The following is a 26,524-nucleotide window of genomic DNA, read 5'->3' on the forward strand; positions in this document are numbered from 1 at the left end:
AATCTCATATCTAACATAAATGCCATCAAAGCAAGCACTGAAGTATTTCAACTAGAGCTAGACATCTTTATTCTTAATGCTTAAAAAAACATGAATTGACTAGGGATGAAACTGATCCCAATTTTCCCAAAGTTTAGAGGGGTTTGGATACAGGTTTTGGAATAGGACATTACAGAGATAAGAGCTAGTTAGAAAGTTTGGATTTAGCTACAATCTTCCCTAAGTGTATCCTAATATTTTGGCTAGGGCCCATCTGTAGAGCAGACAAGCAGCTGTGGCTCTGTTAGCCTACAAACACAGCCCTCCTTTTTCCCTCGTCTGGCATGTGGATATATCACTGTTCCCCTCAGCCCATGTGCATTTACATCTTTACACAATATGTGAGCCACCTTCCATGCACATTAGTGGGGAGAGGGGTCCCCATTCATGCCCCATGGCATACCAAAGGATATAACCAAAGCTAGAAGTAACATATTTGTAGGCAAGGAATGTGTGAATTGGTGGGGGGTTACAAACCCAGAATTAGGTGTCATCGGTCCTGCGCCCTCGCTGTTTGGCATCTATAAAAATGTAAATTCTGATTAACTGGCTTTATATTCATTACCAATCTTTTCCTACCTACTATATTAAAGTTTGTCTGACATAACTCACCCAACAACAAATTAATTGTATGAGCTGCTCACAGTTTTATTTGTTACACAGCCAGGAAGCTAATTATGCAAGTTCAGAAGCATATGGAGCCCAAACATATTAACCCTTTTATGCAAGAATTCATATGCATTATATTCATTTGTCTGTTGTTGGCGGCATAGAGAAATTCCAGGATTCAAATGAACACAGAATCACTTTTCAATGTGCAATTCATATTAACTGCACGATTCAAAACAAATTATTTTAACTAATACTATCTAATAACTTCCAGTTTATTAGGGGAAACAATTGCACCTATCACTGATCTGTTTAAATGCATACTTTATAAAAAGTCTCATTGTGGCATGTAATCAACTGATTTTTTCACGAGGGTATTTTTAGAAAGAGCAATTAATATTAAAATCAGTCTGTTTAGAATTCATTAAAAAGGAGATGGAATTCTAAAGCATGCTGTTTCTCACAAATAGTGCAATTGATCTACCCATAAAGTGGGTACTTAGGTTGCACAAAAGGTTAAGTATGAAACATTCCAAACATTTTAAAATGCACCTAAGTCAGAAAACAACTGTAGCCACTTCTAAATTACATTTCCCACTTATTTCCTACCATATACTTTATTTACAGTTTTACTTCCTGAGAGGCCTCAGGAGATGACCAGCTTGTTTCCATGAAGGTCTCAGATGACAGCAGTTATATAGTCTGATTACAGCATATTTCAGTGCAACACAAACAATATGATTGGGGACAGTCGAAAGAAGCAAACATATACACCAAATGTAAGTGTTCTCGCTCAGGAGTGTATGTCCAATGCCTGCTTCTTAACTGTACTTGTATCCAAATCCGGAACGCCACAGAAAAAGAACATTAGTTCTTAGGCCCCTAAAATAATCAGTATATTGTGTTTTATGTATATAAGCTTAGTAGTCTCACTCTAGACCCTATTTTCTCAAAATAAATTAATAGTGTCTGCTCAAGAGGCCTAGGAGTGAAATAAATGGGGGTTGCTAGTTATGACAGAGATGTACATTTGAAGAACTGTGTTGGGAAAGGCACATGGCTATGCTTGATTCCAAGCATTGCTAATAGGTCCTGCTCCCACTGACAGTGAAGTCAATGACAAAGCTCACAATGTGTAGGATCAAGCCCTTAGTCTCCTCATCTGACGACTCTCTGAATTTGAACTATTTTTGAGTTAAGACATGGGTCAGCTCGACAGCCCTGGAGACTGGTCTCCCATTTTACCAGAGAATAGGAATGGCACAGGCAGTGGCAGAGGAAACTTTACATAATGCCTCAACAAAAGATGAAGCACCTCCAGGGGTAGAGAGAGGCATTCAAATCTCAGTGGCCTATTCAATCCTTAGCCTAGCCACTGAGACTGACCAGGGTGTTAGAGCTGATGATAATTACTTTCCAACAGAAACCTCACTTTCCATGGGAAATTTTGTGTAGGAAAATAATTCCCATCGCTACAGCTCCCCAACTCCTCAACAACCTGCCTATTGGGAGACCTCAGAGCTGGGGCTACAAGGCTTTTGGGCAGCTCATAAGGTGGACTGCCCTGGAGCCAGAGCTCACAGTCCCTCAGCAGTCTGGAAGCCCTGGCTCCCAAGCCCCAGGCTCTCCACACAGCAGGCTGCCAGAGCCCTCGACACCTTGGGGAGCCTCAAAAACATGTTGAACGGGTCAAAACAATGGGTCATTTTAATTTTTTCATAAAAAGATTTTGGGATTCCACTGGAAATTTCAGAATTTGGATTATTTGTCTCATTTCAGAATGATTTTCTTGTATAATTTCAGAATTCCCTGTGGAATGGGAATTTCAGTTTCCACACAGGTCTAGTGGAGTTCAGTGGCATGGCGCTTATTGTGATTTGGTTATCTGTGCACTAGGATCTGAACGGATGCTGCTAACAGGTGAAAGATTCCAAGACTCTCTAAAGGGGCAAATGCTTGCAACTCCCAACTCCATCTGAGATCAATGACAGAGAGATCAGGGTGGTTGCCCCTCAACTATCTCAATCTAGAATAGTCTGGGTTATGAAATACAGAGCATATTCACATACAGCTACAGGAAGAAGGAAGAAGAGTCATACAGTCTTCAGTCCTTTTTATAAAAACAATTTAAAAATAGAGAGGTGAGAGAACATTTCACTAAGGAAACAAACCATTCAAAACAAAGAGATGAAACACAACACACCACTGTGCAGGAAAAGTAATGTTTGATACGGATTCCTCAATTCGCTCTGCAGAGTGAAACAACAGTAAGACCTACAATGGCTTCGCGTCCTTTGAATTCTCACACGCCGTGAAGTATTTCAATACAGTGTCTGAACAAGAAAAGAAAAGTAAATACTGCTTTGCTGTCTGTTTCTTAGTGTCTTCAGGCATAAATCACTCCAGCAGTGAACCATTCCGATGTTACTGCCTCCAAACATACTATATATCAGGGAAATACATACCAATGAAATGTCCAAATAATATTTATAGAGGCTACTTGTTTTCCAAAAGTCTGCAAATAGGTTGGGTCAAATAAACTGCAGCCAATGACAAACAATGGATAAGGGAGCAGGAGTACTTACATAGGAGAAAAATCATCCTTTAGACCTGTTAAAAAACACTGCACCAAAGAACACATGCATTATGCTTGGATGGTCGCTACTGAGCTAGACCTGAAACTCTACCATGTCTCAACAGGTCTCACTAGAAATAAGCAAGCTTCCACTGCTGAAAAGAGTCATTCAACGAACAACAAAACTGGCCACAAAATGTATTGGATGGATTATATTCAACCAGCGCTGCTGCTGTTCTCTTTTCGGGGATAGCACTGACAAGCTACTGGGAAGAGTCCAGCCAATTGCTGCATATTATGATTATGAACACTTCTATACAGAGGGTGTAATCAGCTCTATACATAAGGCCTGAGCTACAGCCCATTCAAGTCTTTGGTTCCTTTATTTATATCGCTTCCTGGCCGGGAGTGATGAGAATTTGTTGTGAGATTGTCATGAAGGAGTGCATTTTGAGAGGATGTTTATATAGATTCATTAGTCCTATCAGAAAGTTACTTCAGAAACAGTAGCCTGATGCTTATTTTTCCGGTCTCCATAAGCAATATTTAAAGATATACTGGCAAAGTTGAGAGGTCTGAAATTAGACCAGCTTGTCATGGTTTGCTGGTCCAGGAACACATTGTGCCATTCCTTTGCTGTGTCTTCCTGCTTCATTTTTGTGAGCAGGAAGGATATTGGATTTTAGAAGACTCACGCTCTCAAAAGAACTTATAAGACAAAGAAATCTTATATCATTGGGCTTTATTTAAAAAATCCCTTTAAAGACTGGAGATATAAATACCCCCTCAAGCATTTATTAGTTTAGATTCCAGCTACTTTCTTTTTCCACTAGCTATCCTGCCCTGAGTAGTTCTGAACTCAGTGATATTTGCAGTCCTGTAGGTGAAGTCAGGGTTGCCCTTTCTTTTGTATCAGCTAATGCAATAAATATTCATGGAAGTTGTGCAGTGTTTTCAGGAATTACATCACAGCTGACTGGTTTACACTATGACTCTAAGCCCAAGTGTTATTCTCTCTGTTTCACAAATGTGGAAACAGAATCAGATGTGTCAAATGCTTTCCCTGAGACCACACAGGGTATGTCTACACAGCCTGTGGGAACACACCTCCCAGCCTGGGTCAACAGACCTCATGCTTTAAAAACAGCTGTGCAGACAGAGCTTTGAAGTTGCAGCTCAGACTCTGATGCCTAGGGAGTTGGGTGGGCTTCAGAGCCTGGCTGAGCCACAACTCCAATGCACTGTCTACACAGCTATTTTTACAGCATTCCCGCAAGCCCCGCTCACCAAAGTCTGGGTGGGGAGGCTCACCGCCATACGCTGTATACATATACCTGTAGTGACTCAATGTCAGAGTCTAGATTAAGCCTCAGGGTTGTCTGGCTTCTGGTGGTGTACTCAGACCCTTAGGCAATAGAGTATCAGCCAGTCAGTATTCTTCATTGTATTCAGGAAGAATGAAAGTTCTAGTGGCATCCACAGAAACAACATAGCAGTTTAGGAGACAAACTACTTGACTTACACACTGTATAATTTAGTTTACAGGCCAAAATTCCTAAAGGTGCTTCAGTTTATCTTTAAGAGTCAGTTCATTAGGAATTACTATGTTCTATTAGATGCTAAATCCTGGATGCAGCCCTAGTCATTTGGTGATCATTGTTGAATGGCTGCAGCAGTAGCAATCGAAATAGTGCAGCTAGCTTTACATTCTTCCCCACTACCAGAGCTGATGTCAGCAATAGGCTGGGCTGGGTGGAAATAGAAATAGGAGCACTGCTAACTCTCAGTTCACTTTTAAAGTCTAGTTTGACTATTACAGCACCATCTATGGTTATAAACCCAGTCTGGGTAAATCTGAGATTAGGCCTCTGTTAAGGGATGCATGCACCTTTAGAGAACCCCTTGTGTCAATGCATCATTTCACTGCATCCTGGGCTGCAGCACCTCCTGCAGGCTGTATGCCTCTCGCCGGGTCTTCCATGGCTCAGCCCTGTGGCCAAGTCACTTAAAGTTCAAACCCTGGGCTACTCAAATTCCAGATGATGTAAACAGAACATCTTTCATCCCTCCTGAGCTGGACTCACAGCTCTTTCTCACTCTTAGCGTGCGCGCACACACACACATACACACACACAGCCCCCTGGGAGTCCTAATGCAACAGCAACCGGTGTTCCACCCCTGCTGGGCTTTTTCTTTTAGTCCCTGTTTCTTGTATGCCCTGTCTCAGGAGCCTAAACTGCTCCCTGTGGGTCTCTTTTGTTCCCTGTTCCCTTTTTGAACACCAGGCCCAGGACTTCCTTCCTGGATGCCTGACCCCTTGCTCCAGGGACCCATGACAGGAATTAGCACTATTTCTGTGGCTCAACTCACTAGCTACAGTCAGACCCATACAGCTGGGCCTCTCCCAAGGCACACCACCAGTTCTCCTCTCTGAGCCAACAACCAGAGGTCCCCTATTGTCTCTCTTCCCCCCGGGTCTCTCTCAGTTTTTCTTCTGGGCTCCCCCAGTGATCTCAAAGTCCTAACTCAGGGCTCTTCCCATACAGGAGCCTGCACTTCTTACTGGAGGCTCCCACACAGCTTATACACCACGGCCTTCCCCACCAATAGAACTCTCATCATCCTGGGATTCCCCTACCTATCTTCCTACCAGTCAGCTGCTCCCTGGCTAGTTGGCTAAAGAGCCACCACCTGGAGCACCTTCATGCTCCCAGGTGTAGTTTACATAGCCGTCATAGGCTAGTTAGGCCTTGGTTCTCCCTGGCAGCCTCTCCTTCATAAAAATGATTTCAAAGTGTTTTAATTATAACTTCAAGTGGATATCCAAAACATTTAGGTACTTAATCATTTGCATTTCTTTAAGTCTATCTGCTCTGTATAAATTGGATTGTTTCAGGGGCAGCTGTAAAGCAAGAATGATTGCTATTGAATATTCTGACATCATCTGTTTTAGCACTAATTAGTGGGGGTGGGGAATGAATGGATTACCTAAAACTTATCTAACACCTGAAAATGATCCTCTACCTTATACTGCATAAAAAAAATTGAAAAATATCTACCAAGCATTCTCCAAACAAATTAAATTTCATAGCATGAAACCCCCTATAGGAAAATACAATGGTAGCCTTGATTACTCCAAGCTACCAAATAGCTACAGAGTTCATTTGTCTTCATCAGTGACTTCAACATTTTGGGACATTTTTACTTCAATGGAGTTACACAAATCTACATCAGCCAAGAATCTGGCCCATTAAATCAAGTTCCTTGTTTCCACCCTAGACATTTGCATGGTTTCTCTACTGAATTGATAGGATCTAGCCCATGAAAAACAAGGAGATGTGGATGATTGATATACACACACACATTATATATATATTTTGCTATGTGCAACTTAGAGTGAGCTGGTAAATAGAGGGACCAATATATTTTAAGGAAATAAATGACAAATGTTTGAAAAATACATGATAAGCTTATTTAAGGGACATTCTCCCACTCAATATTATATTTGTGCCAAAAGTTTATGTGGTACAAAATCTTACATTTGTACAAACAGCATAGGATTCTTTGCTTCATTACTGGTAAAAAATACATGGATTCTACAAGGGGAGTGCATCCAGCGAAGTGGGTATTCATCCATGAAACCTTATGCTCCAATATGTCTGTTAGTCTATAAGGTGCCACAGGACTCTTTGTTGCTTTTTACAGATCCAGACTAACACGGCCACCCCTCTGATACAAGGGGCACAGACATCAAAAGAAAAAAGGTTCCTTAAAATAAGGACAAATGGTTACCCTATTGGATACAAAGTAATATATTTTAGCATTGTTAAATTGTACCTTATTAGGGTTCTGTTTTCTGGTGTGTTTTTTTCTGGGGGCAGGGGGAAAGGAATATTATATTTGCTTATGTAACTAAATAACATACGATGGGAAGCTCCTACTTACCCAGGCAGAGCTGGATTAATGCAAGGGCTTTAGGGGCTGCAGCCCAGGGCCTCGGGCAAAGGGGGCCCCCGGTGCAGCAGGGCTCAGGCAAGCTGCCTGCATGCCATGGCCCCACGCCACTCCCGGAAGTGGCTGGCTGCTGGCATGTCTCTGGCATGAGGGGTGGGAGGAGGAGACATCGCACGCTGCCCCCATCCCCAGCACCATCCCTGCAGCTCCCATTGGCTGGGAACCACTGGGAGCTGTGGGGGCAGCGCTTACAGGTGCTGGCAGTGAAGGAGACATGCTGTTCCCCTCCCTGCAGGGGCTCGCAGATATGTGCCAGCAGCTGGCAGCTTCCAGGAGCAGCATGGGGCTATGGCAGTCAGTCTGCCTGCCTGAACTCTGCTGCATCGCCAGCCGGCCGGCCAGGAGCTGCCTGTGGTAAGTGCCTCCTGGTCGGAGCCTTCACCTCGCACCCCCTACCTCAGGTCAGAATCCCCTCCTACACCCAAACTCCCTCCCAGACCCCTCACCTCTCCTGCATCCCAACACTCTGCCCCAGCCTGGAACCCCCTCCTGCACCCAAACTGCCTCCCAGAAAGAAACTAATATAACAGCTGTTCTAAGGTAAGAAGTAGGCTATTTTGTATTAACAACTATATTTTACATGTTTTAAGACTGAATTGTAACCACAGAACAGCCTTATGTTAATTAAAAGGCAAGTTTAGTATAGCGTTAATAGCCTCGATGCCATAATTGTGATCATTTTCTTCTAATTAGGAAGAAGACTTATATACAGGGGCCCCACAAAATCTAATAGCCCCGGGCCCACAGGAGAGTTAATCCAGCCCTGTACCCAAGTATGTAAGTTGTGTTCTACAGCTCTCTGTAGTAGAGTTACTGCCAGAACCAGAGGCTTCTTATACAAGGGGGAAGGTTAATGTGAACTCTAGCCAATGGCTTTTGGGGAAATGCAGTTTAATAACTAAGTGACCATTTTGTTGTAGACATTTTATTGACTAAAGTAAAGAATGTGGTTTTACCAAAGGAATTTTATATTAAAGGGTTTGTATTAAACAGTCTGCAGCACCTGCAAGTTAAGTTGAGGGGGAAGTGGTCATATGACGAAGGAGAATATAATTATTCCTATAAAGAGGGCAGAGTTACACAGACAAGGAAACATCTTTTAGTAGAGTTTAGAAATTGCTAAATCTAATGTGGAAGCAAGTAGAAGTCTGAGCTTAGCAGAAAACTGTAGGTAATTGATTTTATTGCTAGTTTATATTATGAATTAGTCCTCAACTCTTTAATTTAAAGTAATATTTTAGATATTTGTTCTTTGTAATAATTTTGAAATAAAAAGACACGTTTAAATACAATCCCTCCATATATCTTCAAGAAAATATCCCTTACAATATCTCACTTTGCTTACGCTCTACGGTCCAGTAATACATAAAAATTGGAACGATGTGATCTATATATAGGCCTGAAAATGGCATTCCTAGGCGTAGTGTAGGAATGTTACAAAGTAGGGCTCTAACTCCGCAATTTTACAACCAATTTCAATAGAGAACTCTACACAATCCATCCACCCATTGTAAATTGTAAGGTTCCATCTTAACCTATCCATCAAAACCAGTTTTGACTTGTGGCAATACTCAATGTGAACTAGAACAGGTAACTATGCTTCCTGTACATTACAGTAGGTGAATTGTTTTTTTAATGGCAAAAGAATATTATTGTCATAATACGACTAAGCCAGGACTCCAGTTCCTCTACAGTGCTAACATGGTTATGCAACTGAAGTACTAAAACATCTACAGTGACTAATAATAAAAAAAAAAATCATGTTTGTAGGTTACAAAGCTATCCACATAAAAAGTCTTACTTAACCAACGGACACAGCAACATTTTATTTTAACCTTCAGAAATCAAAAGAACAAGTTCATGATTTATAATGGAAAAATCTCTCACTGTAACTGCAGACTTAATGGGATGTATATCATTCTAGGTATATTATTATAAAATGTCCTCAATTTTTCTGTTCTCGTCAAACATTATATTTGACACGTAACAGGTTTAATTTTACTTCAATTCCATTTAGCTTTAGTTCTAATGAAAACTTGAGACTACCTAATGATGTTTTTGATTTTCCTTTAAAGGGTTTTTTTTTTTACATTAGAAAAGAAGCAGCAATTTAGATTGCCACTTAAGTTTTGTATCCATTTGCCAATACTGTAGAAGTTACACATTAAATGAGATTTTTCTATAGCTAGGTATTTATATCATGTCCATCCACCTTCCAGACTATCTTCTTTCTTCTCCTTATGACAGCAATAATTGCAGTAGCAATAGTCTAGACTTTCCTGAACTTTCTTGGATCAAGCATGTGGAGCAGAAGAAACTAACAAATTTAAGCACCAAATGCAGTATAAAGTAAAAAATGTGTACAGAAAACTAAGAAAAACAAAGGAGAGATGACTGGGTTTATTTGTTAGTTATGATACAAGAAAGAAGTTATGGGTTTGATGCTAGAATCATTGGGTGAAGTTCCATAGCCTTTATAGGAGGTCAGACAAGGTGAACACACTGGTCCCTTCTAGCCCTAAAAATGTATGATGATTATTCTCCTTTAAAATGTTCTCCCCTGGTAATTAACCAAAAACTGAGGAAGGCAATTGTCTATATTCTTTTAAATGTTTCCATTAATTAATGACTGAAGAGCAGATTCACCCCTGCACTGATGCCAGCACTAGCAGAGGGAAGAGCGTTTGTGCCTCCCCTAATCTAAAACAATTACAGGTTGCATAATATAAACAATTCTAGTTAGATACGAACCCTAACCATACCCCTGAATTCAATCCTTCCCAAATTTTTAGATTCCACAGTTCTAGCACAATGAAGAGAAGCCAAATATTCCTATATGAAAGGTAAATTCTTTTCTCATGTATGAGCTTCCAGTTCTCTGAGTGGAACTTGCTCCTAACACTAAGATATAGGGGTTTTTTGGTAAATGATGCTTGTATAAAACTGCGGTTCAGACGGGCTGTATGAGCTCTACCAGCAGCGTCAGAGACTTCTGCTACTATTCCTTTAAGTGCAGTTTGTGTAAGGAGTGAATAATTAAAGGAATAATTTGGCTCATTTATTATTTGTTTTATTAACTGAGATACCAGCTTGTTTTGTCTTCTCCCTGAAGTACCAACACATTTGGAGTTCACACTTTTAGTATTCAGTGTCTTAATTCAAGGAACAGCAGCTCAGGTCAAGACACTCCTATTCCAGGAAGGTGGTATTGTGAACCCTATCACCTATGAACTCAGAATCGAGTATTATGCAATCATTCATTTGGGGCAAATCTGGCCCTCTTCTCCACTGCCACAGAAGGCCAGCACCTTGCCAGCAGTTTCCATGCACAAGCAATGCAGATGGATTTGGGGTAGCCAGGCAGAGGTGCACGCCCTCTGCACAGCCTGCAGATCAGCTCTCTGGTGACTCCAGGGCCACATGGATCATATGGAGATGGGGCATGGCCAATGTTGTTAAATCTCCAGGGCTTCACCACAGAAGAAGTGTATTAGGGCAGTATTAGGGTTGCTACAGCCTGCAAAGCCATTCTATTCCCTGGAAGGAAAGAACTCCTTTTATCCCACCACATCCATAATGCCCAAACCAGTTATTCTGTTTGGATTCTGGGCTGATGACTTGCATGTTAATACGTAGTCAAACAATTACATTTGCTGATACTTCCAAAATATTGTTTTGCAGAGGACCCTCCACTGATAATCAAAAAGCAGATGGTTTCAGACTGAACTAAGGTGTTTCATCTTGGAATAATCCACAGAACTACATATATAATGCTTATATTTGAAATGCTGACAGAAAAAAAAACAAGCCAGCTGTGCAGACAGATGCAGCATGCAGCCATTAAACACAACCTAGCTTATTATTATTGAAATTAAATACAACAAAATAAAACTCATATGAAACTCAAAGATTAATTTGAGCCAGTTTGCAGGCCAGAGGAATCCTCATTGTCTCCTCACAAGTGACAATGAAAGCCTTATTGAAACCGCAGTTTTAAACTGATGAAACTGAGATAGAGTCATGGGCTTCGTTGAGCTCCCCGGGGTAAAATTCTGTTCTGGACTCACAAGCATAGCTCCCATCACCTTCAATGAGAACCGTGCATGGACAACTAACGGTGGAATTTGACTTTCGCATTCTCTTCATTTCCCTTAACAGACACCATCTTGTATTTCACCTATGAAAAGTCAATTCCCTTAGCTAATTAGTAATTAATTTATACATAGAGATTCTTCTTCGGAACCACGATACGTGTTGCAGTCCTGCCGCACTCACCCCATTCCTGGAAAAACACACACTTGTTTTAATACCACTGTGTGCGCACTGAAATCAGTCCCTTTCCTCACTATTTCCTGATTTGAATAAATATGGTCTTTGAAGAGCTCCCCTGAAACAATTAACATTTTAGACTCAATTCATTCAATATTCTTTGTAATATTCACAATCTCAATGAAATCATAGGAGAGGCAGAGGAAAACGCTCAGCTGGTTCTATCTGTCAAAATAATATTTTTTCATTTAGGAATACTGTAAAATGTTTTAGTTTTAACAAGTCCTATAGGAGGAACAATGTTTATGGGGTTGGCTCCTACTTACAATATGGGCATATTGTGATTTTCAGATTCCTTTTGGGTTTGACAAGCCTCAAACTCCTTGCATTGCTTTACATACTCTCAAAGGAATTAACCTTATTGCTTTGATATGCCGTGTAGAGTGACGCTGTTTTTTATTACATTAATTAGTTATAATAAAACTGACCCAATTTACTAATTAGAGACAGTTGAAAGAAAATGTTTAAGTTCTAGGAGGCTAGTAATTGCAGAGAACCTTACAAATACTAAGTCAACTTAGAGTCTACACCAATGGAAGTCCCTATAAAGATTGGTGGTGGTCTCCAGTGATAGAAACTCCATCAGGTGAGGTTGTGGCACAAAAAATGGCTGAAACAACTCTACCACCAGGGCACTCGCTGGAATTAACAGGGGCCAGCACTGTCCCAAAAGCATGCAGAGTTAGACAGAGTGGCCAAAGAATTCAGTGCATGTAACCAACTGTCTTTGCCAGCTGGTTTCTTAAAGCGCCCTGATCACAACTTAAAGCGGACTTCCACTGAAGGAACACTGCAGGCAAGCAGGTGGTAAAAACTCTCCTTCCCACACTGCAGGAATCCCCACCCTGGGCACAGGAAGCCTGGTAATTTATACCTTCCTGTACTGCATCTAATCCTCTAAATGCTGTAATGTACCATAGGTTTTAAATTAAAATCAATAATGTTCCTTCTGCTATTTACAGACTAGATCACATCTGTTGCATAGCCTTTCAAACTCAGCATTTCAAACCTCCCCATCCAAAGGCTAATGCTCCCAAAACACTATAGAGGGAAACTGTTATTTAAGTAATGTACATATCTGAATGGAACATATATACTGACAGTAGCCTTTAATCGTTTATTTAGAATGGCTGTTGCTCTAAAGTTTTGTGGCTTTAGGAACACACTGGCTAATGGATTTAGTCTTCGGCATTTAAATTGCCTGCATGTTGTAGATGTTAGCTTAGTGACTCTATAAGCCTCTAAGTGTTTAAAAAAAGAAATCTATGCAAGACAGGAATCATACAGCATCCCTATGAATATCGAAGACCCTCTCAATATAGGCTAATCCACCTGCACACTCAATCAGTGTGAATTAATTTGAGTATCTCAGACAGCTATATACTTACCTAAATGTACCACCATTTCCAGGGGAATAAGTACCAGCTCCAAAGGGAACCATTTCTAACAGTGACATAGCTATAGAAATGCTGATTCTGAAGATAGTACATGCAAAATAATGTCACAGCGAAGTGGGTAGTCAGATGCAAGAGGTTACCTGCATTTGGATTTGGGCAATAGTTATTTTACTGCCCATGTGTCTCTTAAACAAGGTGACTGAATCTAATAACTACCATATATTTTAAAAAGACATTTCATTCTGATATTAAATACTAGTAACTGCTTATAAAATAATTCTCCCCTGTATTGATTAGTCACATTCAAAAGCAACAGATCTGTCCCAGAAAACAGCACAAAAACAAGGAGAGGATCTACTCACATTCCTTTGAGCCGTTGCCACATTTTCTCAGTGTGTCCTCCTATTTGGTACTTTAAAGAGGTGCCTTCCAGTTCCCGGGCTGTTTCAGTAGCTCTAGACCCCATGGTAAGTGTCCTACAGCAATACAGTTACAGTCAGGCTCAGCAGCAAGTAAAAGCATTCCTTAGTCCACTACAAACGTCAGAGGATCCACACGTTATACAGTAGCAGCTCTCATCTAGCAAAACATTTCAGAATTACAAAAAGCTAAGGAAAGCTTCTGGCTGAATTGCTATTCACTTTGATAGACAAATCCACTCTCTTTCTCCCCCTAAGCATACAGCACTATAAACAGCTCTTCTGACCTCACAAGTCTACTCCATACATGTGAGCCAGCTACTATACTACTCACTGACTGACTGCTCAAGCTCTTTCCCCATGCACTTCATTTGTTGTAGGGAGATGCACTGAAGCACAAAAGCTTCCTTAAAACGTATTAGCATTCATTGCCATGCAGGATAAATGTGAATGACTTTAGCAGCCCAGAAGAAAAACATTTTTTTTTTTTTTTTGCTGTGCAGGTCGGAGAAGCAAGCTGCAATAGGAAAGCAGATGGTAGAAACCAATATCAGCTGCACCACCGTACGAAATGAATGCCTGCTTAAATGCCAGAGCTTTTGTCTCTTTAGATGATCCTGAATTGGTCTTCAATGAATAAATATCTACCAGCCTCTTAACAACATAACTGAACAAACGTTAAGTTGGGACTCTAAGACATGTATAAATCCCTTCAGAAGAGTAATCAGAGAGCTCTACAGGTTGTTATTGAAGGAATATGCTGTAATCATGACTATTCACCTTCTCCTAGCAACTCCACACAGTAGGCAACTGTCAATTTAACTGGTGGAAAATGCAGCAGCTGCAAGACAGCCTGCTCAATGAATCCTTTGGGACAATAGCTTGCGTGTGTCAAAATCTGATGTTGAACTGTTTGTGCATGCCAGAGAAAAAATTAAGTGCATGTAAAGACCAAAAGGAATGAGAACTAAGTGGTCTGCCAGCCATGCAGCGGATTGCCAGCTCAATCTCTACAGCGCAGACCCATGCGTTTAGTTGCACAGCCAAAGCTGCTGTTTCAATAGAACTGGGGTTAGTTCTGCATCGGTATATTTCACTGCTTGCTCAACTGTGTTTGCAGAGCTTTTCAAAATTTGATCTTCATTTTATAAACATCTTCCTTCTTGTTTTGTGAACAAAGATCTGCAACTCTGGAGGAAGATCCAAATAGTCCCAGATACCACTAGCTTGTCTATGCAGCAGTTTCAACCCTAGTGCATTGTGTATGTTTAAAAGTAACAAAGATGTGAGGTTATGCGAGATCTTCATCTGAAATGGCTGGCAGAGATGGGTGAAAATGCCAAGGAAAAAGAAAAAGATCACAATAATTCACTGTCACTGAAGTTCCCCTATCCATTTCCCTTTATTTTCTCATAAGTTTCCTAATATTAGGATGATTTCCTCTCCATTAAAATACATTTTTTAATATCCCCTTTATGTCCTATTAATCTCTATTCTGTGTTGGCTCCTCCTCTGTCTTCACTGATTTCTATCAGAGAGATCATTAGCTGATGCATTTCATATCTTTCCAAAGGTTTCACCTCAAATTTGCACTGGTTTTAAACTGGTGTAATTACACTGACTTCACTAGACGTATTCCTGATTCACACAGGCATAAGAGAGAAAGAGGAATCAGGCCCATAGATTTCAATGGGGCTTTTTAAAAAAAGTCAGTGTGTGATCCACACCTCCCCTAACTTTTGCTTGCAATGAAGAGAGTCATGTGACAAAACTGAAGAACCACAGAAACAATCACTTTCTTTAAACACAGTACAAGGTACTTTATTAGATTAAGGAAGACAGTAGGAGCTGTAATGCTGTCCTTCTTTTGCTGCTGCACTGAAGAACTTCTTCCTAGAAACCTCCCAGTCCTGTTCTGCATAGCATCTTGATACAGTTTTAAAGAAATAGTAGACATATCCTCACAGGGAGTAACAGATATGAATCACTAGCACTAATGTGAATTCTTCCCTGCCCCCTACCTCTCACTCCCCCGCATCTGAAGCAATGCAAAGAAAATAATTATGTATTCATACAATCCTCCAGGGACAGAGGGAAATTTTAAGCCCCTATTTTCCTCATAAGGCATTTTCTGCCCCTGTAGTACGATTCTATGATGGAAAATAGTGCCAGCTCCAAGTGGCAGTAGCACCATGTTTAAGCTGTTCTTTCCCCCCAAGGGAACTGAAGGAGTGGTTAAGAATATCACTTTTGATATTCTGAAGAGGAGGAAATGTTGCTTGTTCTTCAGGTATTACGCTCCAGTTGCTCCCCTCAGGTAGGGCTGAGGTTATGTGCAACCAAGACAATACTGTTATACATTGGGAAACTGCATTGAAGCTGGTGGGTGTAACAGCTGCCTTTCATTCAAGATGAGTGTAAAAAGCAATTGAGTTTCTTTGTGAAACCAGATGGCTGAAGCAATAGGAGCACCTCACAGATGCATGGCAAGGCTTGAGTAGAATTTGAACCATGTGGCCCAAAGGAGTTTCTCTGAGGACTGATATAGCAAACACAAGGGCTACAAGATTGATTGGTGGAGTTGTGAATGTTGCGTGAGAGAGAGAGAGAGAGAGAAGGATCAAGAAACACACAGAAGCAGACACAAAGAACATAGTAGAAAGCCAACCCAAGCACTGAGTGTGGGGTCCAGAGAAAAGCTAAAGAAACAGCTTTTGGGTCAAAGTGATGCTGAAAGAGGCTTAGAACTGTGAGCAAAACAAACCACTTACTTGTTTAATTCCTACTGTGTTCAGGGAAACAGGACTGTATACATTCTTTCTAAATAAACAGGATTGGATCACAGATATCTGACTCCATTACCAAAACTTGAAGCCAGGCACATAGGGGTAAACAGGTATTCTTCACCCACTATTTCCACTTTCAGGAAGACAGGTAGGAGTCAGGATGGATGGAGAACAGACAGAACCTTAGCTCTGCCCCCATCAACCTGCCAGTCAGGAGGACAGCAATAAAATTACAACCTCCCTCCCTGATCAGGTGAGAAATTATGGCTGCCTGGGCTGCTCCCTTACTGTGGGCTGTGTTCTAGGTAAAATCTAGCCTAAACTAGTTCCAAATACTAACCAGTGGGCAATTATTTTAAGAACAGGCATTTACCCAAGGGGATGGCAGCTGAACTGATGAGTGGTTTTTTTAAATGTAAAGTAATAGATGTTTTTCTCTGGCCTCTCCATGTTCTTGTTCTGGATTGCTTGTGGCATGCTCTCAGCTTGCTAGGTTTTAGAGCCCATTCTCCTCTCTCTCTTTAAAAACAAAAACACAATCTTTTCATCCCTTGCCTGCATCTTTTTAAAGTTTAGCTTTATATTTCTGGGTTAATCTGATATCTATTCATTCAAGACAAGTCTCTGGTTATTAGGCAAAACTCTAGTGATTCAGTTTGGAGATTTTAAAATTTCTTTTGCACCCTGCTCTATCCCCCTACCTAAGGCCTGATAAAATTGTCACTGTGCCACTTAATCCTCAAACAAGTACTTAAATCAGACGCTGAAATATAACATGGTATGCCCTCCCCCTCTCCCCCCCCCCCCCCCCCGTGATTCAAAGTGCATCCTTTCCTTAAGAATAAATGGAATGTTGGCTTTAGGAAAGAAAGACACAGTGTCTTAATATACAGTTAAAAGGGCAACATCCTTCCTTGTACTATGAACATTGAATAATAATAAAAGTTTAAAATTACACAGAAAAATCCACTTTAAAAACAGGGAAAAGCCTGCAACTAGACGGATTAGAGAACTGGCCACTGGAATAGGATAAGAGCTAACACAGGTTTTGATGAGGAGGATTAGAGATTTATTTTAGATAAATCCTTTACTCCTGAAAGGAAACAAAACATGCCACATTATTCACTATTCTGTTCAGTACCTGCAGATCAACACTGGTGCAGGAAGAGAAAGTAACAAGAGACTTGAAGAACTGATTTCTCATACTCTCATTATCGCTCATCTTTTCAAATCTTAGGATGCAACCTTCCCTAATCAGGAGAACTGCCGGAGAGACAGGAACTAATTGAGGAATTTGAAGTCACTGAAGTTAGCAAGGATTTCACTGCAGCGAGAAAAGGCTCTGGTGAGGGGCGCTGCCTCCCTCCACCAGAGTCTTTCAACTATATACGCAGTGTGGATGCAGCCAGCTTTTCACCGCGGCCTGTAGCTGCACATACCCTACATGCTGCCACCAGTGGTGTGCAGTGTAGATGTAACCTAGGGCAATGCCTAAACTTAGGGCTGGTTTACACTACAAAGTTAAGCTGACCCAACTACATCACTCACGGCTGTGAAAAATTTCACACCCTGTGGAATGTAATTAAACTGATCTAAAGCCTCACTGCGTGTGAGGCTTCCAGGGGATTTTTGTCAGGCCGTCTTCTCCACACACTCTTCTTTCTCCTTCTGCCTGTATCCTGGTTTTGTAATCACATACAATGCCTTTCATCATAAACAAAATCCATGGTTCACCTGCTTGCCCCACATGTGCTTCCTCTGAACTGATGTAAAGGGATGGTTGAGATAAGAGAAGAGCATCTAGTCTTAAAGTGCACAGACCTAACGTAAAATTGCAAAACTGGCACTGGCAAACTAGCTATGTTACAATAATTTGCGCAGACTGCCTACAGAATAGATTTTGTCACTGGCAATAGAACTAAGTTACAGCAACTTGACGGATTTACATAGATGGCCCACTCAGTAAACTGGCACTGATTAAACTAACTAGCTAAAAGAGTTGGGACTGATACAGACTCTCAAGCAGACTGGCACAGACCAGACGACCTAGATAAAGGGAATCAAAAGGAAATATACTTTGGGTCTTTAAATAAAAAAAAGAAAAAAAAACTTTTGCATTTTCTTTTCCTCCACAGCAGTGGGCTGTTTGATATAGTTCTTGCTAGTAACCATGTGCATTATGCCCCCAGAGGTTTAAATACAGTATTGAAAAATAACCTCCTGTTCATACACTACTTGCGTTGAGGGTTCACTAGTCTCATAGGCATTAAGGACTTGGGGCTAGATTTACAAAGGTATTTAGGAATCTAAGGATGCAGGTAACAGCCTAGTGGGATTCACGAAAGCTTCTAAGCAGGCTAGGCACTTAACTCATTGAAATCAACAGGAGTTAGGTGTTTATGTGACTTAGGCACTTTACAGACCATTTGGGAAGGGCATAGGGATAGGTTACAATAGCCAAGTCTAGAGGAAATGCGGGCACTATTGTGGAAGTGGTGATAAGCAGATTATACGTGTAGAAGATGCGGAAAGACACGAATTCAAGGTAAGAGATAATTGAAGATTTCAGATGGAGATAAATTGAAATTGAGTGAAGGAGAAAGAGAGGAGTAGAGTAGAGCTTCACCTAATCTTCATCCCTCTTCACTCTCCTATTCTTCATCCCTTCCTTCCCTCCAAAAATAAATCTCCTCTATGCCTTCGAGACATTTAACTGAAATAAATAAGAAGGAAACAATACATTTTTGGTCAGAACAAGCAGAAGATGACTAGGCAGAATCATTAAGGTATTTGGAGCAGATACATGGATCACTGGCCCAAGAAATTCATGAAGGAATGAGAAAGGTCACGCATCTGAAAGATTTGGGGGTTAACATCTTTATTTAAAAAGCATGTGTGCTTAGTACAGTAGCTGTGGAAGTACAGGCGGAAGGTCTCAAGAAGCAAATACTACTTTTGGAGAACATCATTAGTATTAATTTGGTTTGGCAACCAAATTAATACTCTAAGTTTTGGAAACTCTGCCAGCACTGCACTGGATGTGAAATGTATTACACAACTTCAAAATTACCATAGAGAGAGAGGATCAGAGGTATAACCTTGTGCTCTACAAATACACAATTTACTATTCAGTGACAGGATACACAGGAACAGAATAAATGTTCTGGGTTTCACTGTGTCTCTTTTCAGCTTCCACAAACTGTCTGTATCAATTGATAAAAGTCTCTTCCATCAACCTCCTTAGGTGTTTTCATACAGCCATTATGGAGTAAATGATACTCTTACCTGACCCCTTCTGACAAATAAAGTACCTTAAAACCCCCACATCAATCTAGACACTCCAGAGCCATGACTGACATTTCAATAGGACCTGTGAAAAAACTAATCGCCAAGTTATCGCTCTCAGCCTAGAACAGCATAGGGGAAATGCAGGGAAGGGATATGCGAAAGGTATTAAGAAATCTGGGTTTGACACAGTGACTGCCAGCTTCTCCCACTAAACCAATAAAAGGTTAAGGAGATAACTAGTTGACTGTGGTGAGACATGGACATAGGAGGTAGCATGAAATGTTGTTCTAGCTAACAATTGTTGAAATAGCTTCATTAGACATTCACTTTGAATGGCTCAAAGGAAACAAGAAAATGTTCCCTCTAGCTGTACAGTATTTCCACAAGGACCATGGCAACAAGAAAAAGCTCCTCGATATTTATAAAAGGCTATAATGGAACAGATGCCATTGGGGGGGGGGGAGAGAAATCTCTTCACCATCACACAAGGGATTTAAATTAGAAAATGTGTCCACCAATGCAGCCTTAACATAGCTTTCCCCACTCACCCTGCACCACCACTGTAAAAAAAAAAAAAATGACTGTTTATTCCTGCCCTTTGATTCCTATCTTTTAACCAGTTACTAACCCATTGAGCCTTCAGAAAGCCAAGGGCTTTCTGAATATCCAAGCACACTATATCCACTCTTTTACCCTTATCCACAGGTTTGCTGACCCCCTCAAAGAATTCTCATAGATTAGTGAGGCATGATTTCCCCTTACAAAGCCATGTTGACTCTTCTCCCAACATCTGTGTCTGATAATTCTGTTCTTTTCTATCGTTTCAACCAGTTCGCCTGGTACTGAAGTTCGGCTTACTGGCCTGTAATTGCCAGGATCACCTCTGGATTCTTTTTATAAAAATTGGCATTACATTACCTATCTATCAGTCATCTGATTTAAGCAATAGGTTACATACCAGAGTTAGTAGTTCTGCAATTTCGTATTTGAATTTCTTCAGAACTCGAGTAAATACCATCTGGTCCAGGTGACTTATTACAGTTTAATTTATCAATTCATTCCAAAACCTCCTCTATTGACACCTCGATCTGGGACAGTCGCTCAGATTTGTTACCTAATGGTTTGGATGTGGGAATCTCCCTCACATCCCCTGCAGTGAGGACTAATGCAAAGAATTCATTTAGCTTGTCTGCAGTGGCCTTGTTTTCCTTGAGTATTCCTTTAGCATCTTTATCATCCAGTGGTCCCTCTGGTTGTTTGGCAGGCTTCCCTCTTCAGAGCCACTTTAAAAAAAAAATTACTGTTAGTTTGTGTGTGTTTTGCTTGTTGCCCCTCGAAGTCTTTTTTGGCCTGCCTAATTATAACTGTACACTTTACTTGCTGGAGTTTATGCTCCTTTCTGTTTTCTTCAGTAGGATTTGACTTCCAGTTTATAAAAGGATGTCTGTCTCTAACTGCCTTTTTTACTCTGTTTAGCCATGGTGGCATTTTTTGTCCTTTTACTGTTTATTAATTATTATTATTAGGGGTATATATTTAGTTTGAGCTTCTATTACAGTGGTTTAAAAAAAAAAAGTTTCCATGCAGCTTGCAGGAATTTCACTTTTGACACTGTTCCTTTTAATTTCCATTTAACAAGTCTCCCCAGTTTTTAATAGTTCCCCTTTTTGGGGTTACAGGCTACTGTGGTGGGGTTTTTTGGTAGCCTCTCTAATCTCCCTGAGCATTTCACAATCACCATCACCATTCTGGTGGTCGGTAATATATTCTGACCACTATACTATTATTATTCAAGCATGAAATTTCTATCCATAGATATTTCATGGGACAGTTTGATTCTTTTAAGATTTTTTCAATATTTGAGTCTATGCTTTCTTTCACATATAGTGCCCACCAACATGACCTACTCTGTCATTCCTCTGCTATTACTGTGTCCCATTGATTATTATCATTCCATCAACTTTGTGATGCTTATTATATTAATATTCTCATTTAATACCAGGCACCCACCATAATATCTAGACGTCATGTATCTGTATACAAGCACTTATAAAATTCATCAATATTTAGTTGTCTGACTTCATGTGATGTAATCAAATGGGACTCTTTCATTTGAATTGTTTCTCTTCAGCCCTTGTGTACTTTTTCAACTTCTATCCTCTACTCTTTACTAACATATAGAACATCCCCTTTAATAAATCCTCTCCTAAGGGATGTGTCTATCCAAACGTTGAGTTCCTCCGCACCGGTTGGCTTTCCACCAGCACTTAGTTTTAAAACCTCTCTATGACCTTTTTCAATTTTACATGCCAGCAATCTGTACATGCATACATCTGCAATTGTATGTTCAGTACTTCTAGGATAACAAAAGCTAGGGGAAAATGAAAAGAAGAGTCTTGTAATTAGAGTGACCAGACAGCAAATGTGAAAAATTGGGATAGAGGGTGGGAAGTAATAGGAGCCTATATAAGAAAAAGACCCAAAAATCGGGACTGTCCCTATAAAATCAGTACATCTGGTCACCTTACTTGCAATCCTATCAGATTTGTATAACCATGGACTTTGGATCCTGTACACTCCAAATTCTAGTATTTTTCCATCAAAGTTTTAATGCGTATTTGCATATTCTAACAAAGACCAGAAATCCTGAGCAGCTGAGCTGAACCCCAATTCATGGATCTGAATTTTAGACCAGCTAAATTTGGCTCTATCCCCAGTGTTACCAAGCTGAGCCCAGCTTCTTCTTCCTCCCCGGCCTCCACATATGTGCCGCAGGGAAAGAGCAAACTGGTAGCTGCCTTCAGCAGCTTCTCTTGAAGCTGTCAGTTCTGGCTGAGTGCCTGACCTCCCGCCAAGGGATAGGTGGGTTCCTTATGTATGCCAGCCCAAAATGTCACTCTCTCTCTCTAATTGGAACATGTGGAATGGAGGTTTATTCAGCAGTGACTGGCTGGAAAGCCATCAGGGAAGCCAGGAATGTAAGAGCCAATAAATAAGATAAATGAGTTAGGTTCTAAAACTTACATTTTCACTTTGTGGGTTTTTTTTTTTGACAACTATTTAATTAAAGATAAAAGTTATTGCATGGCACTAGAACAAATGAACAGAGTAACAGAATTAACATTGCCACAGACTTCAGAGTTTCTTGCCACAGGAGCTCTGCACCATTGGTAACTTTATGGATCTAGCCAATGCAGTTTTCTAGAGTCACCAGTAATCTTGTCCTGCCTAAATCTTTATAGGACATTTTATACGCAAATGAGTCAGAGCCTCTTGTCAGAAAAAACACCATACACCTCGCACTGAATGTGCTTTACACCAACCTATTTTTAATGGTGTGGTTCCCTATGGGCCAAATTCTACTCTCAGACTGATATAAACCCAGAGTTACTGTACTGACTTCAGTTGGCACAATATATAGTTATTGTCAAAGGGCAGTACTGAGTGACAGCTCTTGCACACTTCGTACGGTGATCAGGAAGCAAACCTCCAAGGCACTCTGCAGTCTAAATTTTGCAGGAAGGGCCCAAAAGAACCACTGCTCCATGCAATGGAGTGGGGGCTTGGTGGAGAGACAGACCGTTTTTCCTCTCCACCCACAGAAGAGTAGTCACACCCTTCCTGTCCCAGCTCACCAGATGAGGAGATGCGGCTGTGACAGCAGACCAAACATCCCTCTCTCCCTTATCTAGCTGGAGAGTTGTAGAAGTGGTAGGGTGGGTAGAAGCAAAGTTCCGGGCTAGAAGACACAGCCATGGACTGTACCTTTCCTCCTTGCCCATCTGCTAGGGGACCTGCCGCAGCTATAAAAACCACTACATCTCTCTTGGATTCCAGAGGAAGAGGTAAAGCCAACCAGCAAGGGAACCACCACTCCACAGGAGAAGCAGCAGCAGTGGTGGCAATAGTGGCTGGACCCCACCCATCCCCGAGTGCCAGAAGTGCAATGGCAGCTGGTTGAGCCCCTCCTCCCCCACAGCAGCAGCGGGCACTAAAGAGGGAAACCCTGGCCCACCAGAGGAGTAACTCCAGCATTAGCCCCAGGCAGCTGTGATGGTTACCTAGCCCTCACCCTGAGTCAATTCCCTCATCTTGGGTGTATCATTGCTAAGGGGAGGGGCCTGGTCTGGGCAACTGGAGGGGGCAGGGGTCTACTCTCCTCTTCTTCCTCTGTGGTTTTAGTGGGTGGGGTGAGCAGCAGCTGCTGCTTTCTTCAAAACATCCTCCCTCTTCTGGAGCCGATAGCCTCCTGAATGCCATCTGCTTTTCCAGAATGTATGTTTTAACATCATAGGGATATCATGAAATAATTTCCCAGACTGGAGACGTACGTACAAGCCAATTGAGCGCTGCACATTACCCCTGTGCTCTGCTCCCTACACTGGTTCTCCATAGATCAAATAATTCAAAGGCTCACTGTTAACCTTCAAGGCCCTCCATGGAATCAGCCCAAGATATCAGAGAACCTCTTTCCACAACCACCATCTCCCCCCGAAAGCTACTTCCTCAAGAACTATGATGTGGTCAGCTTCAAAGGCGAAGCTTGTAAGTGTGGGGGAGACAGGTCATTTTTGGCAACAGCGCCAAGGGTTTGGAACTCAGCCTTCACAGGATGAGATAAGAATGGACGCAAATCTCTCAGCCTTCGGAACAAAGTCACTTCCTGGACTTACGTTCCACAGACAATTCAGAAAATCAAAGAGGAGGAATAAAAAAAAAAAAAAAAAGAAAGAAATGAAGAGGAGAAGGAAGAAAGACAACCGGCCTTCTGTGATTTAATAGTGTCTTCTATCTTGACAGCACCCAAGACACTGTGGTGACAGGTACCACTATAAGAACATTATATCCTACTTAGATAAATACTGCAGACTCAGCAGTGAATTTAGGTGGCCTGTGTATACCAGCACATTTTTACTATTAGCCCTTCCGGTTATAATTCATCTATAGTATATTTGATTTATTCTATATGTTTGATAAAAATGACTTCTGGGGACATTGCTCACCATACACAGTGTAGAACAAGATAATACAAATGTGCCTCTTAGGTGGTAGAAAAAAATATATAAACTATTTTACTGTACATTGAGTCGTACAATTATATATCATGTAATGTAAAATAAAATGCACATGTTATGTACATACAAGGAGGCAGGGATAATGGCCACAAATCCTGAATGTGTAACTTTAACTTTTGCATCTGCTGACTTTTCATTTCTTAACTGTGCTATATTAATGTTCTCCAAAAGTCATGGTAAAGGGATAAGGGGGATTTTATGGAATACTGATCTAGTACATTATGTGACTCGAGACTGGAGTATGCAAAACATAATCTGACTCACAATCAGTCTATGTACCATGGAAATGTACAGGGACTTGCTGTGTAGCCTGAGGTTTAAGAGACCCTTCCCATAATACATTCTGCATTATAATCTTAATTCCTCTCACATGAACTTTGGCATCTGGTTTTTAAACATCTTAAAAGATGACTAGAGTATTAAAACTGATACTTAAAACTGGCAGCACATTGAAAAATGCATCCAACAGGCTATAGTGCACAAAGATTAAGGACAAGAGAGCAAAATTCAGCTGACCTGATTAGATGTTTAATATCATTGGACCATGCTGTAAGTTCACCTAAAGTGTAAGGGTGAAATTTAGGCAAGTTTTAGAGACAAACTGATAAAATGTAACCCAAGTCAAAGATTCTTTATGACAGTTTATGATTTGAATACAAGGGTACTAACATAGTTCCTAAAAGGAAATGTGTGAATTTGGTTAAAAAGATAAACCTAAGAAAAGCAAATTTTAGTTTAAAATATTCAAAATCACTTGGAATAAGGGATTTTGGAAACTTAATTTAATGGTCATGCATCACTAATTAGTAGTATATTAACTACTCAGGAAATACATAGTATACATGTACATCGCAGACTGACTTTCTGTGGTGATAATTATAACTATTCCCATTTACAGGCAGAAAAACAGACAGAAAATAATGCAGGTTATTGGTAAAGCAGTGCATTAGCAATGAAGTCAGATCTTGGGGGACGGGTTCGATGAGTAAATGGAAAATGCCAGTAGGACTGAGGATATACAGGATAAGAGGAGAAACGTAGAAGACTTCCATTCTCTTTTCCCAGCACCCTGAGCTTGTTCCCTCCCTTAGGCACTTTTGGGCTTCTCCTCTACATTCAACTGTCTTCTTGGAAAGTTTCTATCACTGGGTGCTGTTCCACTGATACTAGCAATGATGGGAGTGCTAGGGAAACCAGGCACTGTCATCTGCCAACATTTTAACCCTTGTGTTATCTTGCTCTGCTTTGAACAGGGTTAAATGACACAATGGTTATAGTGATTGAGGTCAGTAGTCACTAGCACACCCACCATTATTACATTTAGTGAAGCTGCATTGGGAATGACATTTTAAGAAAAAGAGCCTCTTGTAGACAAAGCCTATTCTTCCTACATCATTCTTGGCCTATCTATTTTTGTATTCTATAGGTGTGGTTATTAGACACTACAATCGGGTATCCATCTCTTGGTAAATAATTCCTGCCCGCATTAATCTCCATCAAGGTGATTTCAGGCTACAGTTGTCAAAATTATGTGGATGAAAACCTGCCTTTAATTACTAAGGAATAGCTAGAGATGAATTTAGAGAGGAACTATGTCAGTTAGTATGATCTCTGGTGACATGAGGAATGAATTCTTGGTTGTAAAATACAAATGATGTTGAGCACATCCTCACTTTTTTCTCAGTCACCTCAGATTAGAAAATAGCTGTCTTAATTAGCTTTAGTTTGGGTTGGTCAAATGTGTCTCATGAAGAAGAGGATGGCAGGAGGATCAGACAGAGAAGCAAAAGTAACAGGGCAATGTAGGACAACGCATAACCAATATGAGGCTGCTCAGTACCTCACAGGAGCAAGCCCCCGGTTGGTAAGGCCAATTTTTCACTTTTCTTCGTAAAGTCTATGTAATTATTTTTATGAGGAGGGAAGGAGTTTGGAATATTTCTCTAAAATGCCAGTAACCCAGCACACAAATAACTGAATGACTTTCAGTTCC

At 40.8% G+C, this 26,524-nt stretch overlaps 1 protein-coding gene across 5 annotated transcripts in view; it reads right to left on the bottom strand.

The window, feature by feature from the left end:
• The window catches only part of PDE1A (phosphodiesterase 1A), a 291,971-nt gene that overhangs the window by 258,001 nt on the left and 7,446 nt on the right, over window positions 1-26,524 (bottom strand). For all 5 annotated transcript variants that reach the window (XM_034785791.1, XM_034785795.1, XM_034785790.1 and 2 more), the window contains exon 2: window positions 13,326-13,439. In XM_034785791.1, coding sequence (XP_034641682.1) covers window positions 13,326-13,439 — 114 coding nt within the window. The remainder of the gene's footprint in view (window positions 1-13,325; window positions 13,440-26,524) is intronic.

Source organism: Trachemys scripta, chromosome 11 (genome assembly GCF_013100865.1).
Source record: "Trachemys scripta elegans isolate TJP31775 chromosome 11, CAS_Tse_1.0, whole genome shotgun sequence".
Taxonomy (NCBI): domain Eukaryota; kingdom Metazoa; phylum Chordata; order Testudines; family Emydidae; genus Trachemys; species Trachemys scripta.